At 35.7% G+C, this 19,004-nt stretch overlaps 1 protein-coding gene across 1 annotated transcript in view; it reads left to right on the forward strand.

Annotated features, from left to right (window-relative positions):
• KIAA1217 (KIAA1217 ortholog) overlaps nucleotides 1–19,004 on the forward strand; it is a 221,946-nt gene that overhangs the window by 118,020 nt on the left and 84,922 nt on the right. Inside the window, 2 exon segments of the mRNA XM_026706260.2 lie at nucleotides 6,340–6,535; nucleotides 16,919–17,117. Coding sequence (XP_026562045.2) covers nucleotides 6,340–6,535; nucleotides 16,919–17,117 — 395 coding nt within the window.

Raw genomic sequence — 19,004 nt, forward strand, 5'->3', positions numbered from 1 at the left:
ACATGCAATAGGACAGGAATTAAAACCTCACCTCCCCCAAACTCGGTTTTCAGTTTTCTGCATCACCTCTTTTGTTACCTCCCAAATTTGAAGTGAATCTGTGACCACAATTTGATTCAGGGAGTCTTTCAACCCCTCTTGAGTTTTCCAAGGGTGTACAGAAGGCAGTCCTATCACCCATTTAAACCACTGGGCAGTTTGATGTGTCTTCAAGCAATGATGAAGTGTAGGTTGTTGTTGTTTTTAACTGACTATCTGACACAGTCTAGTTAAATGGAAATAATGCAATATAAACACATAAAACTTAAAAGAGTGACAAAATTGAAGTTCATTGTAGAAAAACAGACTGGTCAACATGACTGAATAACACAATTAAAAATTGTTAAATTTCAGCTCAAATAATTTATTTTAAATAACCTTTTGTTATTGATTCCTCTTGTTTCTAATATTAATAAGAGAGGGAATCGGTGAGAGAAACCTATCTCAAGAAATATCCTCTTTGAATATGTAATTTTGAAGAGTAGAGTGTTGTAAAAATATATTTGTCTTGCATTGCAATACTACAATCATCCACCTGTCCATACCTTATACTGCATGCAAGCAAACACATAAAGGGTTTAGACCATTGTGCTTTTGGTTATTAAAAACTTCTGTTTTTCTGGTTTTGTTTATATCAGTAATGATCAAGATCAAATTACATTTTAAAATGTTGGTATTTTTTTTAAAGTAGTCACCTTTTGAATTTAACAGAAAGCAGTTCAGGAGTTCTAGTCTGGACTGGGATGTGTGGGCTATAAGGAAGGAAATTAGGGCAACACTTCTACTTCCTATTTAAAATCAGGTTGAAAGTGTTACTTCCTGCATTAACCAACTGAGAAGGATTAGCGGGAATACAATATTTGTCTGTGGGACAATTAACTAATTGCCACTGTTTTCTAATCCAGATTCTCATCCATTCACAGCTGTTATTTTTTTAAAGGAAGAACAGTGAACAGGTATAACATGTCATCTGGTTTCTCAGATCACATATTTTTAAATTGGATACAAACCGATGCATTTGACTATCTCTCAAAAATTGACTGTGAATTGCTTAGCCTTTGAATGTTTAATTTTAACCACTGTAGCTTGTTAATATTGGAAAAATAACTGAAATTCACACAGGAATGGATTGTTAAGAAATGGATAATTGATTAGGAATGCTAAATTGTGCTTGAAAACAGAAACACAGTTGTATCCAATAGGGGTTAACAAGAAAAGCCAGATATTGTGTAGCTTTCAGCTGCTTGTGATTAAGAACAGCTGACTTAAATTTGTGTTTCTGCTGTGTGTAAGTGTACAATCAGATTTTCACTCCAATATTTACATCTTGTTAAAAGAAACAATAAATATATTCACTTGTCTGGAAATTAATCATTTTTCTCATCAGTTTAAATGTTAAATAAGAGAGAAAGCAGACTGTAGATTTGCAACTGTTCAAGAGATCAATGATCTGATCTTTGGAATCTTACTTAGCTTTAAGACAGCTATCAGGAATCTAATTTTGAGTCATTTAACAGCACTACAGAAGCAATATTTGAATCTTTTCACAGAACACAACTTTGAGATGATTTAGTCCAACCCACTAAATTCTAGATTTGCTTTATCCAATAAGTTAGAGGTGTCAAACTCAACATATCACATTGCCATCACATGACATTTCACAACATTTTCCCCATTCACAGAGCTGGAGTGGGCATGGCCTGCACATGGCACATTCAGCCAAGGGGTCACCAGTTTGACACCCTGCAATAAGTGATCTAAATAAGTTTTCCTGCTTCTTTTAATTTTCAGTATGGAGAAAATAGTAGATATCAATATCATCATGTTTTATCATTTAAGGAAAGTTTTAAATTGCAAGGACAAGTATTATAACATTCAAAATAATGGAGGTCTATGGAAATTCTCAGTCATCCAGGACAATGTCCCAAAGGTGCTTTTCCAAGAGGACTTTCTGATTTTTCTTTGAAGACTTTTCACTTCTTATTCAAGAAGCTCTAACTTAACTTCTTCACCTCTAACTAGATGGTGGATAGTGGAAGTCCTGGGACACACCCATTTGCACCATTCAGGTGACTCTGGTGACACAGATAACTTCAGGTAGTCTTAACAACTTTGCTAAAAGAATGCAAATGGCCACCTGTCTGCAAGGAGTATAAATCCTTCCACTCTCCACCATTCAGTCAGAGCTGAAGAAGCTTCTTCAATGAGAAGTGAAACATCTTCAAAGAAAAGTCTAGTTGCGTCTTGGAAAAGCACCTTTGGGACAAAATAATGGAGGCTTTTATAGATGTGGGTTTCTCAATTACGAAGATGAAAGAAATTAGTTTAATTGCCTCTTGGATTTCATTTTTGTGGGGAGAGTATTTTGTCACTTCTTATTAACATACATGCACCCACATGTATGTTAATGTTATATATTTGGAATCAATATCATAAAACATTTTGAAACATGCCTCTCCATTGTCAGAAGCAAACTTTATGCTAAAATTCTTGCTGAATCATTGGGCCTGAGAGTGGGGAGGTTAGATGTTGAAATCTGCTTTAAAAAAAATACCCAGATATTTTAAGAGGCAAATCTCTAGAGATCAAAAATTGGCCATGTTTAGACACTTCCAGTTTGAGCTTCTTCAGCGACAGACCGAAACCTCGTCTCTGCAAGGCTTCGATCCATGCTCACCGCTGGAGCGCCCCGAGCCAGCTGGTTTCGGGGCTAAGCCACCCTGTAGAGGTGGTGAAGAGGGTGAAGACTGCCAGTAGGGTTGAGGAGAGCCACATCTCTCCTCCCCAGCTGGCCATTACTCCCTTTCCCAAAGGCGGTTGCAGCAGTGGTCAGAAATGGCCACCACAAAGAAGAACTCGACCGGAAAAGAATGTGCAGGAGGAAGATAAGAAGAGAAAGCTTTGGTTGACTGGGTCAAACAGCAAAAGCAACAAAAAAGGTACCCTGGAATTGAAACTATTAAAAAATAATAACATTGTTCCCTAAGAAGATTTTTAAGCTGCGAAGGAGAGAGAAAAGGGAAAAGATTTGGTTTTCTCTTTTTCCTATACTGACAGCTAAGAGACTTAAGCAAGAAATTGGAAAAAAATCCACTTTGACATCAATAGGCATTTAATGTTGAAAATAAAAAGTCAAAGGGATAATAAAGATTTCTGGATAATTAAAAGCTTTTGAAAACAGGAAAGGAGAGAAAAAGAATAAAAGGGCAGGATCTGGAAGGGAGGAGACTGCCTGGAATTAAAAAAGAACTTACAGCAAAATCTCAACAAGATTTCCAAAAGATATATTCTAACTGAAATATTGCAACAAAAACTGCAGGAAGAGAAAGTCAAAAAAGAAATAAGATATAAAAGTACAAAGAAGATGCACAAGAAGGGAGAGGTTCTTTTGGCTTCGTATTTCAGTTTTTAGAAATGGAGATTTGGAATTATGAGAAACAACAAGAAATGCCTGCAGAACAAGAAGATTGCAACAAAGAAGAAGCCATCTTTAATGAACAAGTAATCTTAGATGGGGGAAAAAAAGGAAAGGGGAGAAAGAGAATGGAAAGTTTAAGATTGGGAAAAACAACTCCAAAAAAAATAGAGTGAAAAATAAGTATAAAATCAGAAAGCAACAGAAGAGGAAATGCAGAAGAGAATTAGAACTAGAGAGACAAGGGGTAAAAAGGGAGGGAGAAGATGAGAGGGAAGAAAGAAAGGAAAAGAAGTTATAAAGGACAGAAGCAAAATATAGAGAAACAGGGCCTATTTAGAGATAATGGGTGAAAACTTAATGGAAAAAGAATTCTGCAAAGGTACATAAGATAGTATGGTTATGTTAGAAGCAGAAATAATTTTAGAAAATATGAAACAATGTATGATTAAAATGTCTGATAAAATAGCTATCACAATTAAGTGGAATGCTTGTCAATAAATAAATGTAACAAAAGGTATATTTAATGATTTATAAAACATATGTGAAGAGAAATAAGGGAAAAATTAATTATGGAGATTACATGTGTTTTTAAGGAAGTATGATATTTAATTGAAAAGAAGTGTTAAAGATGTTATAGTTTTAATGATTATTAATGATAGAACTGAACTGGAATGGAATGAGGGTTTATAATTACATATATTTACAATCTTTTTTTTTAAAGAATATAGTGTGTATTATAAGAATGTACCAAGCAGAATTCGATTGGAAGTTATGTATTATGTATTATATTGAAGGTCATAAACTTAAAGTATATATTGAAGTTTAAATAAGAGTTGAATGGATGTAATTAAAAGATATAAAGGTGTCATACTCCAATTAGTAACTACAGGAGAAAATTTGTTTAATGAGAAAAGATAATATGAAATTGAAACAGAACAGACGAAAGTATAAATATAATGATTTGAATTGAGATAAGATAATCAAAATAAAATTGAGAAAATTAAAAGAGGGGAAAAACTAAATATAAAATGTAAAATAATATGAGATATGGAATAGAATACAAAAAGGAGCATGAAATTGAGTTTTGTGTCTGTATAAAGAAGTTCAACCCGGGACCATGCTATTTTCAAAAAAGATGTTTTACTTGTATTTTGTGTGTGAAAACCCAAATAAACCTTTATTTAAAAAAAATTGGCCATGTTTAAATAACTTTTGTGAGGGGGGAGCAGTGTTTGGGTTTTGGTCTCTTATTGAAGTATATAAAATTTTCACAGAAACCTAGTTTTACACAGAACACCCTTTAAAAAAATCACAATGTTCTGCTAATATTGTCATAATAGGCCCTTGATAATACTTAACGTAATGATGCAAATTTTGGAAGTCTCTACAGATTTGGAGTTTTTCTTCAGTATTTCAAAGGTACTGAATGTTATGAGGACTCAAGTTGGCAACAGATAGTGGGAAGAAGGCTAAAGCACTTTGACAACTTAATGAAAATCTAATAAAATGCATAAGTTGGTAATTCAGGCAAGGTCACTGAATCTTTCCATTAAAGCAAAATGTTAGGGGAAAGGGTAGATGTCAGCAGTATGGTTCTCTTCCTTTTTAGAAATCCGAACTTGGTCTAAACAGTGTTTTATAATCTTTCAGATATAGACATTAATAATAGAAAGAAAGAAAACTTAGAATGGAAATGAATTCAAAGTCTTGGATAATGCATAAGGGAGGCTGCAAATTAGAACGGATTCCTTGTTAGGGTATCTTGTCTTCTGTCCTGTATGGGTGTTTAATGGACAAGCTGGAAAAAAGAAGGAATCAAGAAATGGTAAAATGATCACAAAGTTTACTATAGGTTGTTAATAATAATAATGTCTAAATCAATTATCTCCAATGTTATATCCTCCAGGAGTAAAACTGTAACCCTTGGAATTTACAGATGGTATGCTTTGTAATGTGAAATTATATGCTTTAAAGTCAGGTGGCAAAAACATTGGGTCTATTGAGTAAAATTTAATTTTATTTATTCTCTTTGGTTATATTGCTTATAAATGATACTCCACTATTTGCTCTTTTTTTTAAACTGAGTAGTCGTTATTCCAAGTTGTATAATGATTAAGGTATGGAAAGGTACAGGCTCTAGTCCAGGGCTGTCAAACTCCAGGCCCGTGGGCTGGAGGCCATGGCCACACCTGGTTTAGCAAAGAGGGGGGAGTCCCATTACGTCACATGCCGCCTCTGTGACAATGTGAGTTTGACACCCCTGCTCTAATCCTTAACCATGACATGTACCTTAAGTGAATTTGGATAATCCTCCTCTCTCTGCCTAATTTAATGTCTCGGTATTATTGTGGGGGAAAATAGGAGAAGAATCAGTGGTGTAATCGGCTACATTCATAATTGGAAATAAACCTGGTTCTGATCTGTCCTTTTACTGAACTGTAAGAGCTAATAGTGGAGCTACTAAATAATTTTCACATATCAATTACTGAAAGCAGATTTAAAGGCACTTAGAAAGGTAGCTCTTTAATTCATGACATGTCAGTTTCATTTTGTAGATATTTATATAGTTCTGTTCCCTTGTTGTTACAATACTAACAATTGTTGAAGCATCATGAAATGGAATTGCCATCCGTTTGACTTGTAAAACTTTAGCCTTAGGTGCTTGTAAATATTAATTTAGTGCATTTGTGTGCACAGCAGTAAAAATATCTTAATGGAATACCCTAGGAAAATCTCTATAAATAGCGTATACCTTGAGGGAGGGAGTCACCAATTTGATCAGTATTTTATCTTTCAAGAGAGGGGGGGAAGTCATCTTCCCACAGGCAAGAGTTTTAACATTACTAAAAAGAGTTTGCTCTCTGTTTTTATTTATTTTACAGACAAGGAGCCCAAAGCTTTCTCAAAGTCCACAGCCCAGCTTGGGAGATCCAGCTGAATATTTGTCAGAGGTATCTGTTGACTCCTCAGAAGTCATGTCAGAAGCAGAAGCCCTGTCTCCTTTTTCAAGGGGAAGCCGTACTCGAGCAAGTCTTCCAGTTGTGAGGACAACAAATCAAACAAAAGAAAGATCTCTTGGTAAGACATTGCCCACAGGAAACTGTTTAAGGTTGTGCTTTACGATTTCCTCAAGTAGCTCTGAGTATAAAACTCTGTGGTACTAGTTTATGTATCTGATATATAATGAACAAGAGACAGATACAAATATACTTAAGGGGAGTTTTAATCTTTGAGGCATCACTTTGATGAACATTTCCTCACTCCAAGAGAGAAAGTTCTTCTGAGACCAGAGGCAACGTTCTTCTGAGATCAGCTGAGCATCTTCTGCATGTAGAAAATTAATAGTGTGGAAAATCGAATATTGTTATAAAATGTTTCAGGAAACATGCCAATTTGGTCATTATGGAAGTGACTGCTACTTTCTTGGAAGTAAATTATCCAGAACAGGAAGTAGTTTATATTTTCCAGATATAGTTTGGATGTTCTAGATATAGTTTGACTCTATTAAAATCCTTCAATTTAATCAAGCTATATGAACTCAGCTTTCCAGTTATCTCTCCCTAAAAAGAAGTAAATTCTTCTTTAAAGTATTTTTTTTATTTTCTATGCAAATATAAAAAAACGGGAGAGTCCAAATCAAAAACTTAATGTTGTTGTTTATTAAAATGAATCTTACACACACACACACACACACACACACACACACACACACACACACACACACACGACAAGTTTTGCAGTTATGATGTTACCCTTTAACTCAGTAAGAAAACAGTGGAAAAATAAAGATAAAATTGTATGTGCAATGCAAATGTTTAGGATCCTCAAAGATGAAAGTTTACAATATGTAAATATAGAAAGAGAAAGATGTTCTTCAAATATTGGCTATCCTTCAAATAATGTATTTTTATTTATTCATAAAACTGTGCAATATCCATTTTTTCCTTCCTGTTAACTTTCCAAACCATTGATAACATTGAATATCTACAAGTAAATGTTCCAGAATAGAATTACTGTATGAAATATCTTCTCTGTAAAAGGGAAACTGTCTAACACCAAGCCACGTATTATGAATCAATATTGCATGTTGAATACCACATCTCCAAATAACTAAACTTTTAAACTTCTATTGGGAAAGAATTATAGGTGGCCAGTAGGCCTGAAATTAAAAGCTTTTTTTGGTCAAAACTAACTTAATGTTAAATTTATACCCAAGTGATACATAGATTCTGAAATGATGTTTCATTGACATTGTTTTGCACTTTGGTAAATTCCATGTCTCTGTATTGTATTGAACGTTCATTGTTGCATATTCTAATAATTCCATAAATTTAAACAACTGCAATGATTTGCCTAACAATCATGGCAAAAAAAGGTCATAAAACCGGGCTTGACTCTCTTAATAACCACCAAATGAAATTCTGTTCTTAATTGTGCTCATAAATAAAGAACTTCCTACAAATGTAAAAAAGTATTGTGGATGGATTGCAGGGAGAAGGTCTCTATGCTGTTTAGATACAGGCTAAATCTGCTTCAAGCTGCAGGATAGAGAGCAAACTTGTAATTTATTTTGAACATGCATTTATTGCCAGAGAAAGGAGAGACATTTGTCAGACGTTCTGATGCAGGTCACTGAGCTTCATGCCCCATGAGTTACAGAAGTATCCTTTCTTTTTTTAGAGAAGACTTGTTGAGCCAGGAACTTCATCAGTCCTCAGCTCGGGTCATTCCGTTTGCTTTGAACCCAGAGTATCTTGAAAGTTAATTAGTTTGGAATCAATCTTTATTAGTTACTCAAGGACGAGGCAAAATACTATCATAATATACAATCAGGGTGTTTTCTATATAAGGCAGTGAATTGCTGAGACAGGCAAAAGGTTATTATCATAATGATGCTCCTGTCCAGCAGGATCCCAGCTTCCAATGTGCAGAGTAGGATAAAATTAGATGTGTGGGTCATTAATCACAGAGTTGCTCATAAATTCTGAATGTAGTGGTTTATTTATTATACTAACAATCCTGGGCCATTTTTTTCCAAGACCGCTTTGATATCTGATATATAACAGACTTTCTTAACAGTCCAGAAAAATTGTAATTCAAACACTTAACTGATTTCTCCAAAGCCAAGGCCAGACTAAGAATAAAAATGGCTGTTCTTCCATATATTTTGAAGTAATTAATCCACTTTACAAACTTTAGTTATTATATTAGCCTTTTCATGCCTGGGACCTTTCCGATGTGCTAGACTAGCTGGGAATTATGATTGCCAGAGTCTAATATATCTGAAGGAATACAAACAGAAGGATACTGAAAGCAGAGTTTGCAAGTTTGGAATCAGTTTTCTGAATGGCCTCACACCTTCTTATATAGAATAATTCTGTGGCAGTTGGCCTTCTCACGCTAGGATTGCATATTACAGAAAAGATATGTGCAGCCATTTAGAACCTGATGATTAAATAACCTGATGGATCTATGATCAGATATAAAATTAAGATAATTAATCCTAGTTTAGACTTGTTTTGATCCATGAACAACAGAACACTTTGAATACAGGTCTCGACTAATGACCATTTTTCTAATGACTGTACGAAGTTATAAGGCTGAATGAATGATGATTATGACTGATGCCTGGAGTTACAGCTGTCCCAGCATCACATGGTCATGTAATTGCAACCTAGGTGTTTGGCAATCTATTCACACTTATGACTAGTTGAGAAGCACTCCATGATCATCTGGTCACCATTTATTATCTTTCCTGTCAGTTTCCCCCAAAAATCAGAGCAGTAAATCTCTTCCACCTTTGCACCTTCCCCAGCCCTCTGAACATGTATCATGTTAGCCAGTCAAGCATTGTCTCACACACAGAGAGAGACTTTTGTGTTATCTCTCACACACCCTTCATATCTCTCACACATCCCTGTGCAACCTCCTTGACTTACATGGCACTTCTCACACATCCTCATACATTTTTCTTGACCCACCCTTGAACCCTGTGTACTCCCTCACTCTGTCCCCCACCCAGCACCAACCACTTACCTACCTCTTGCCTGGGACTTTCAACTTCCTCCCGGCTTCCCCACTGTCTTTGGTCCACCAATTGTGGAATTCAGTTAATGTCAGCAACTGGGATTTCTGTTGTTTAGTGAGATACTCATGTGATACAATCACATTACTTAGCAACAGAAATTCTTACGAAGTTCCAATTGTAGTCATAAGATGATGACGACTTGTAAAAACAAATGGACAAATTTGTATGTATGCAGAATTTTGTTAATTGTGCATTCTAATGCCAGTACTTGTAATTAAATTCAAATGGAATACCAATTCTTTGATTCAGTGTGTTATAAATAATGCCTATGTCATATTCAGAAGCTGATAGAACTGTGAAGATGTTGGTTTCATCACTGGCTGAATTATGGACTTTACTTTTATAAACTCTGAATGTTATCTTCATATTTCAAAGGTTTATTATTAGACTTACATTCCAGTACGCTAATTTAACTCTGACGTGTTTTGGGCTTTCCTGCCAATTCTATTCAATGGCTCTTTCCATAATTGTTTTAAATCTACCTTGACAATATTATTGCTTCATGATATACATGTTATTAAAAAAAATTAATTGGACCCTTGGTTTCACAATTGGGTGTAATAATGAGACAGCGCTGACTACTGCACTTATTGATGATCTCTGGAGAGATCAATATAGTAATGGTTTGTCCAATCCAGCCCCCATTAATCTCTCTATGGCTTTAATTATAAAAAAATATCCTTATAACTAGCCAAGAGGATTGAGAATATGGGCATAGTATTGTGCTGGTTCTCTGTCCTCTGAAGACAATTTCATTTGATATCGGGCCTCTGAAGATATTGGGAGAGAAGAGTCTCAATTCTGTCCCAAATGTTTTTTAACTTCAACATGAAGCTGCTGGATAAGATCATTTGGGGCCATAGAGTTAAGTGTCATCAACATTCTAATAATATTCATATATATATATCTACAGTATTATCTCTAATACATCAAGTGAGGTTGTCAAGGTTCCTTCTCTGTGTCTGGAGACTATGAGGTCTGGAAAATGGAAGCACAGATTTCAACTTAACTCTAGCATAATCAGGTGGCTGTGGATTTTAAGGCACTCCTGATCTGTGGATACCGCACCATTAGTTGTAGATAAAATAACATTTGTCTGGATAGAACTGATACACCGTCTGTGGACTCTTAGCATTTTTAGGGGTCCTGCACTTTTGGCTTCTGCTCAAGCAGCAAGTGTGGCCAGGAAAGTCTTTGCACAAATCTGTCTTATGCTCCAATTGCTTTTGTTCTTGGAGTGAGAAACTTTTTGCTGAAGGTTACTCATACCTTGGGTCAATTCCTGCTTAGATTTCTGCAATGAATTCTATTTCAACATGCCCTTTAAGATCTTTCAAATGTTCAGAATCCAGTAGCATAATTACATGCACATCATTCTAATTCATTGTAACACTACTTTTCCTTAGTTAATTGGCTCCCAATTAAGGTGCAATTTACCTATAAAGCCTTTCTTGATATAAAACCAGTTATTTGCTGGACTACCCATCTCTGATTATTTTTGTTTGTTTGACAGACTTCAATGAGAATGGGCATACTCTGGGCCCCTTTCTACTAAACACTATCATCTGGTGGGACCCAGAGGATGTTCTTTCTTTGTTGTGGTGCTTACCATGTGTAATAGCGTATCCTATTGGGGCCATTAGGATAGCCCAAACCCAATTGGCCTTGTACAAGGCATTGACAACATGGATTTTTCTTTGGGTTTTGGAGTAGGATGATGGGTGAGCCTGCCTTTAGAGGCATTGGTTTGAATGAATGATTGTTGGTGGTGTTTAAACTGTGTTTTTTTTTGTATTCCTAATTTTAATTGTTTTAATTTTAATTGTATTAGCTACCCAAAGTGTTACATGAGAGGGGCAGCCATACGAAATTTATTAATGAATCTCTCTCTTCTATCCAGTTATAGAAATTAATATGATAAAAACTTTCTTAATATAACAACCAGCAGTCAAAATTAAATTTCTCATTTGTGTTATTTATTCATTGATATTTATATTCATTCATTTATTTATTCAATTTCTATAGCCACCCATCTCAGCCAATATCTCTGGGTGGCTTACAATCTGTTTATAGTTCAATGGTCTTATCAATATGTTTTGTTTAGTGGCTGTACATAAATAGATTACAAGATCACAGTAATTATTTTAATGCAAATATTTCAGTGCCATATGACTGCTTGGAACAACCAGACTATAATATTGTTCCTTCATGTCTCATGCTGCTGCTATTCAACTCCATTGACTTTACATATATGACAAATTTGTACATATTTATTATTTTTCTCTACTTTTTACTAGTAGTTTTTTTCCCTCTAGGTATCTTCGATTAAAAATTAAAAAAAAACTCCATTCACCAAGGTAACTTCTAAGACTGAATATTTATACTTGTGCTGTTATATGCCTATATTGAGACTGCACAGAAACACCTGAAATGGCAATTCATCAGTTAAAAACCAATGTCATTCCAAGAACTTTGGCTTTGTAACCAGAGTTGATAATGCTGATTTCAGCCCACATAACAGGCATCTCTTCTGTCCCTCATCAATACTTTTGCTTATCACGCAAAGTCTTGAATGTATTTTGAATGGTGTTTCTTTTCATTTTGAAGAGCAAATCAAATGAGGAATCAAATTCTTCTGAGATGGGAAAAAGTTTACTGTTAACACACCAGGTTATCAGTTGGAGATATACATCTGGATAAAATTGACATAACACTTAATCTTTTGGGTGTGAGTAGATTTGAGGGCAGACTTTTAATCTTAGTGTTGTCTTGGTTCATCTTTTCTATAATGATTTAAAAGGTGGGTTTTTTTCTGCTTAAAATTGTTGATTTTATTATTTCTGTATAGAAAATGTCAACGTTATGGTATATTCCCAAAAACAATTTGAATAAGTCAATACATTGAACAAAATATTTCCAAGGAGACCCTCAGATGTGTAGAACATATAAATGGAATTTTAAAAAGGGAGCTTATTAATGTGAGATACCAGAAATGAGGAATTTTATCTCACAGAACCAACAGCATGACCATGTGAGGGTGGGTAGGTAGGGCTGACCATTTAAACTTTGAATTCAGATTGTGACTTGAGAATTAGCAGTATGTTGAAGTCATAACTTCTGCCATGGAGAAAACCCTCAAATAGTCTAGCTTGCAAAACTGGTGGCCCATGGGACAGATACATCATATGCAGGCCACGCCCACCCCAGCTCTGCAAAGGCAAAAAATGTCGCAATACATCCCATGACGTCACGAGACATGATCGGGTTTGATACCTATGGTCTAGCATAAGGAGTATAAAAGTGGTAACTGTAGGACCCCACCAGTAAGACTCAAGTCTTGCGGGAGATCATCATTCCTATTTTGGGGGGGGGTAAAATTATAACAATCTCTTGATGTTTCAAGTAGCACAACAAAGAGAATTCTCAGCAACATCTATACTAAGCTATGGTGGGGTGTTGAAGTTATGTATTAATGGAAGGGAATGTATTTGGGAATGGTCACACTATAGTATCAGAAATAGATTTTAGAATGTTTAATTCATACACGGTGATTTAATATCATTGTTGTTCATGACCCATATACTTTTTGGCTGATCTTATCAACTCCATATCTTTGCCCCATTACTACCACGGTGGTCTCATTTTCTCCCATTGAGTTTTAATACAAGCAGCTTCTGCTATGTCACACCTGTCCTTTCTGTTGACTTCTTGATGCATGAAAGTCCTAGTTAATTATATTTAAAGCCAATACTGGCAGGCCTTCAAGAAAACAGGCCCAAATAATGAGCTTTAATTGCTGGTTTGAAATAAAAGACTCCCAGGAAACTACCTAGCACAAATATGACCACATTTTTCTTCTTTAGTTTTTTTTCATAAACCTCCTGTGCCTCCTTCTGTGGATGAATAGGATTGAAAATGAAATATACCTTATCTTTGAGTAAATGTTTTGCAGGGCAGAAATACTTCTTCCAACTTAATCAGTATTTAGACTGATGCTACTGATTTTTAAAAATGGTTTATGCACCATTGATTATGTTTATGTGTTTATTTTGGGGAATGTGTCCTCAGGGAAAGAATGAAATGTATACAGTCTCAAATAAACCTGTGTAATCACATTTGTCTGTTGCTTTAATCTGCTCTACCATTGTATATAAGCAGATATCTTGAAAATGCACCTGAAAAAAAGGCAATAAATGGAGCTAAAATACTGTTTGGCACAACGTCCTCAGTAAACATACATCATGCAAGCAATGTTAATGAACATTGTTCAGCAGTGTACCCAGAAGCTCCTGTATAAAAAGGCAGTTATAATGCCCTGGCTGAATTAAAGTGATTGCTACATCTAGTATCTTTCACGAGCATTGTATAACTTTTAACAGGAGCAATAGGATCCCATCATAAAAAAATCTCTTATAGGCCAGTTCAGTGAGTTTGAACCTGGCACGTTTTAGAATATTATCTGGTTCTAAATTCATGTGCCTAGAGTTGTACCTTAGCTCACCTACATCAAGATGCTTTTACAAATGTTTCCTGCTCTCTTTGGTATCATATGTCAAGGAGAATAGACAATGTATTCTTCCAGAACATCAACATCTGTATTCCCAACATGGTGCCCTTTGGATGTTCTGGGACACCAATTTTCTGTCTTGTATAATTTATTGGCTGAAAAGGTTGACATCCTAGCATAGTACTTCCAAATCTGAGTAAATTACCCCAATTTGGGTAAAAGTAAGGATCTAAACTGACTTAAAATTGCCATGTGAAGTAAAATATATATACTCCTAAAGTATTCCTATTACAATGAAAATCACCAATGGTAATTTGTTGAAATGACATAAAAATCATTCACTGATATTCTTTTTATAATACAGGTAGCCCTCAAGTTCCCTCAATGACCAAAGTTTTGATGGTGCTGAAGAAAGGGACTTAAAATTGTCCACAAAGTTTGATAAGACTTTCTCAAGTCTAGGAACGAACATGCTGGGAATATTGTGCACCTAGAAAACTGTGTGCCACGATATTGTTAGATTCAGTATGCAATGCACAGATCTCAGAGCCATGTCAGACACTTAGAATTGTAATTCTATGGTCATAAATTTAGGGATAAGATTGACTTAGAGTAGTAGGGTTTGTATAAGTATGATACAATTGTTGTTATTTTTTTTACCCCAACCCCACACATTTTTGTAGGATGATTACTTCAGTTTAAATGTTTTAATTTCAGACCCGATGAAGATTACAGCAAAATTATACATATCTTTATTCCAGATAAAAACATGTTTTTTTAAAAAACCATAAATACAGAGGATAGTGTTAAAAAGTATGTGAAGACAAAAATATTACGTATTTTTGTTTCTTGTCTTGCCTTATACTGTATGGAGTACCTGTAATTAGGTGAGAACAATTAATGGAAAGTAATGCTTAAAGTTTAGATTAGAACTACCACAATGATCATGAAGGTGACCTCGAGAACAGTACAGAAATTGTCCCTGGAAAAGTTAATGCTGAGGATGGCAAGAATAATTGCTGCCTGTGAAAGGATTCATCCAACTTTACAGGAAGCATTTATCGTTATATTCTGCTTTTCTCCAAAGATCTGTGTCCTGAGTAAAGGATACTCTATTATCTTTGGATATGCAGATATTTGTCTGTAGACACACTCTGTTTACCTTTTAGCAAATTATGTCATGATGCTATATTTTTCTCACTTCCATATTACTCTCTGCTTCATTGCTTGCGCAGCTAAGAGATTATATATTGGACTTGGGGAAATCCTTACTGTTGCATTAAAGCATTAAATCAGAGAGCTCAGACTAAAATGATCTAAACTATAAAATCAACAAAACAAAACAGGGACATTAAATCATAAACATCAACCCCAGGTCTGGAATGGAAGCCAGATTTTCAACATTTTATAGAACCCAAAAGAGATGGCACCATCCTTACCACTGGGTCATGCAGTTTTGTGGTGTGTGTGTGTGTGTGTGTTTGTGTGTGTGCAGAGAAGGCTTCATTGGTCTCACAAGGTGACTGTTTAATGGATGGGACCTGGGGCACAACCTGCTATATAATGAGCAGGTAGAAATTATTGGAAACAACAACCTCTCAAATATCCAAGGTCTGAGACATATAAGGCCTTATAGATAATAAATAACACTTTGATTTGCACTCAGAAACCGACTTGCAACCAATGTGGCCACATCTGGAGGTATCCATCACTGCTTGCAATGCTACATTTTGAACCAAATGTAGCTTTCTGGGTAGTGTTCAAGGGCAGCCTCATGTACAGCAGATTGCAGTTATCCAGTCATGAAATGGCCTGGGTGTGAGTCATGTCATGATTGGATTATTCCAATTGTAAAGAATTCTGGAACTTCTCACTCTAGGAAAGGGCAAAAGAGGTGTATAACATGAATGCTTGCAAAACTCCTCCCAGACACAGCTATGTTTTGAGCAGTAACTGCAAGTCCAGAGGGACCCCCAAATTGCACACCACTCTTGACTGGGAAAATAAAACCTCATCCAAAACTTAAAGATTGTAATAGTCGCAATGAAGAATCCATCCTGGGAGAATCCAAGCAGCCGTAGACATTCAGTCAAAGTCTGTTCCACCTCATCCAGACTTAAAAGACTCTGGACCCTGATGGTCAATACAAGTAGTCCTCCAAAATTATTGTTGGTAAGCAAGACAGTTGTGAACTTTGTCTCATTTTAAGACCTTTGTTGCCACAATTGTGGCAAGTTGTTAAGTTACTAACTTAACGGTTAAATCAGGGATACACAAACTTGGCTGGAGAATTCTGGGAGTTGAAGTCCACAAGTCTTCAAGTTGCCAAGTTTGGAGACCTCTGGGTTAAGTGAATCTGGCTTCCCCATTAACTTTGCTTGTTAGAAGATCACAAAAAGTGATAATGTGACCCTAGGACAGTGCTTTATAAATATGTGCGAGTTGCCAAGCATCCAAATTTGGATCATGTGGCCATGGGGGTGCTGCTGTGTTTGCAAGTGTGAAAAATGGTCATAGGTTGCTTTTTCAGTGTTGCTGGAATTTTAAATGGTCACTAAATGAACTGTTGTAAGTAGAGGATTACTTGTACATTGATAGTTTTACCTGTGATTGAGATATAAATGGCACCATCTCTTCCATTACTTCTCAAATGCAAATTGGGCAAATATATTGGTTTACACAGTATAAAAACTTCTTTATCAAACTGCAGAGTTTGCAGCAAGTAGTGAGTTTTGGGACCTTGTAGTAAAACTGTTGTAAAGGACTATAGGAAAATATAATCTTAGTATGATTTGATACATTATAATCAGTAACCCAGAGAATTAATTTCTTATGTTTTATTTTTATTTGTTCCTTTTGTTTCTAGGGGTTTTATATCTGCAGTATGGAGATGAAACTAAACAGTTAAGGATGCCCAATGAGATTACAAGCACAGACACTATTCGTGCCCTCTTTGTAAGTGCCTTTCCCCAACAACTGACAATGAAAATGTTGGAGTCTCCCAGTGTGGCAATATATATCAAGGATGAGAGCAGAAACATCTATTATGAATTAAGTGATGTGAGGTAAGTGAAATTCTATAGCTTGAGGTAGGTTTCTTTATAAAGATTGGCAATATATTGGCCAGAAATACCAAGATGCTCATTATATCTCCAGATGATTCCTTCCGCTCTCAGGTTTGTTTAAAAAACAAAAATAAGTTTTGAATTATTGGAAATTTTGAAGACCATTAAATCATGCAATATTCCAAAGACCATTAAATCATATAATATTACAATATTTTCTCAAGGATCTCAATCTGCCCGGAATAATTTTTTGGAGTGATATTCCTGTGGTGGAGGAAAACGTCTAGAAAGACACCTTTGCAGACATTATCTGTATCTTTAATGCTTCACTTTCTCTTTTTTATCTTTCTGATATGTTGTTGTAGAAGGAATCTATTATTCTTCCCAGAAATCTGGATTAATTATTTGCTCATGTGAAGTTTCTGAAATACATGTCAGCTTGTCATATGGCCACAGAGCTTAACAGTTAGAAAAGAAATGTAGCAAATTAAAATTATCCTGAATTTCATAATAACCCCAGTGGTCTAGGAAGTGCTACAAGGTTATTGTTATTCTGCGGCTCCACATTATCAACAAAATATATCCATTTATATTTATCCTCTGTAGTGTGCAGGTGTTTGAGAAACCAGTGTACATCATATGAGTTGAAGAGATTCAAATATTTTAGGTTTTAATCAAAGACAAACTTCGAAGTTATGCCTTCTCTCACAAAATGGCTCCCATGGATGCTTTTTGTATTCAGCTGTGTATGATAAAATACTGGTTTACCAAAAGGCAAACTGGTGCCTTCTGCCGCACCACCTCTACCCTGAGGATGCATCAAAAAGTTCTGACCTCTTTATTGATCAGAAGCCATTTCTTTGGCAGTCATTTTGGTGTGGTTAAACCATGTGACCGGAAGCCAAGAGACCATGAGTTTTGGTCCCATCTTATGCATGAAGCCACCTGGATGACCTTGGGCCAGTATTTGGCAAGTGTCACAGCAGTGATTATGCTTTAAAGTATGAAAATGTTTAATATGAGGAGAAAGTGTATATTGTATGAGTTGAAGAGATTCAGATATTTTAAGTTTAAATCCAAGACAGACTTTGAAGTTATGCCTTGGATGCTCTCACAAAATGGCTCCCTGGATGCTTTTTGTATTCAGCTGTGTATGATAAAATACTGGTTTACCAAAAGGCAATTGGTTCTTTTTGTTCGAGAGACAGTCAACATTCCAGTAAGTAAAATGATTTTAAGCTTTATTATTAGCTCAAGCAAAAAGATTTAAAAGCGTAACATAAAAAGCATGCAAGCAAGATAACATCCAAATCTGTTACAAATTGCAGGGAGCTGCTTAATAACAGTAAGTTACACGAAGGGCGCTGCCATTTTCCACTGAGCCCAGAGATAGTTGGGTAGCTGAGCTTTTTGCAGAAGCTCACAACAAATCACAGCAACCCCAAGGTTTTTATCAAAATCTGATTCAATGACATTATGAGCCTATTATGGGCAGAAGACTGCAAGACCTGACCTTGACTGGATGGCACAATTATTCTGGGATGAGAATTGAGAGACCAAGACTTTCACAGCAAGAAAAGCTTGGAAGCTATGTGAGGATTCGTTCCCCTCCCCTTTTTATTCAGTAAACAAGTAAAAATACTAGGCAGGCTAGCTCAGAATGAGCTCTAAACTTCTAGATTTTTTTTACTATCCACTTGCCTTCAATCGGGGACCTGTATACTGCACGAGTCAAAAAGAGGGCTGTGAAAATATTTACAGACACCTCACATCCCGGACATGAACTGTTTCAACTCCTTCCCTCAAAACGACGCTATAGAGCACTGCACACCAGAACAACTAGACACAAGAACAGTTTTTCCCCGAAAGCCATCACTCTGCTAAACA

Source organism: Pseudonaja textilis, chromosome Z, assembly GCF_049901715.1.
Source record: "Pseudonaja textilis isolate UNSWEBS1 chromosome Z, rPseTex1.2, whole genome shotgun sequence".
In the NCBI taxonomy this organism is placed as follows: domain Eukaryota; kingdom Metazoa; phylum Chordata; class Lepidosauria; order Squamata; family Elapidae; genus Pseudonaja; species Pseudonaja textilis.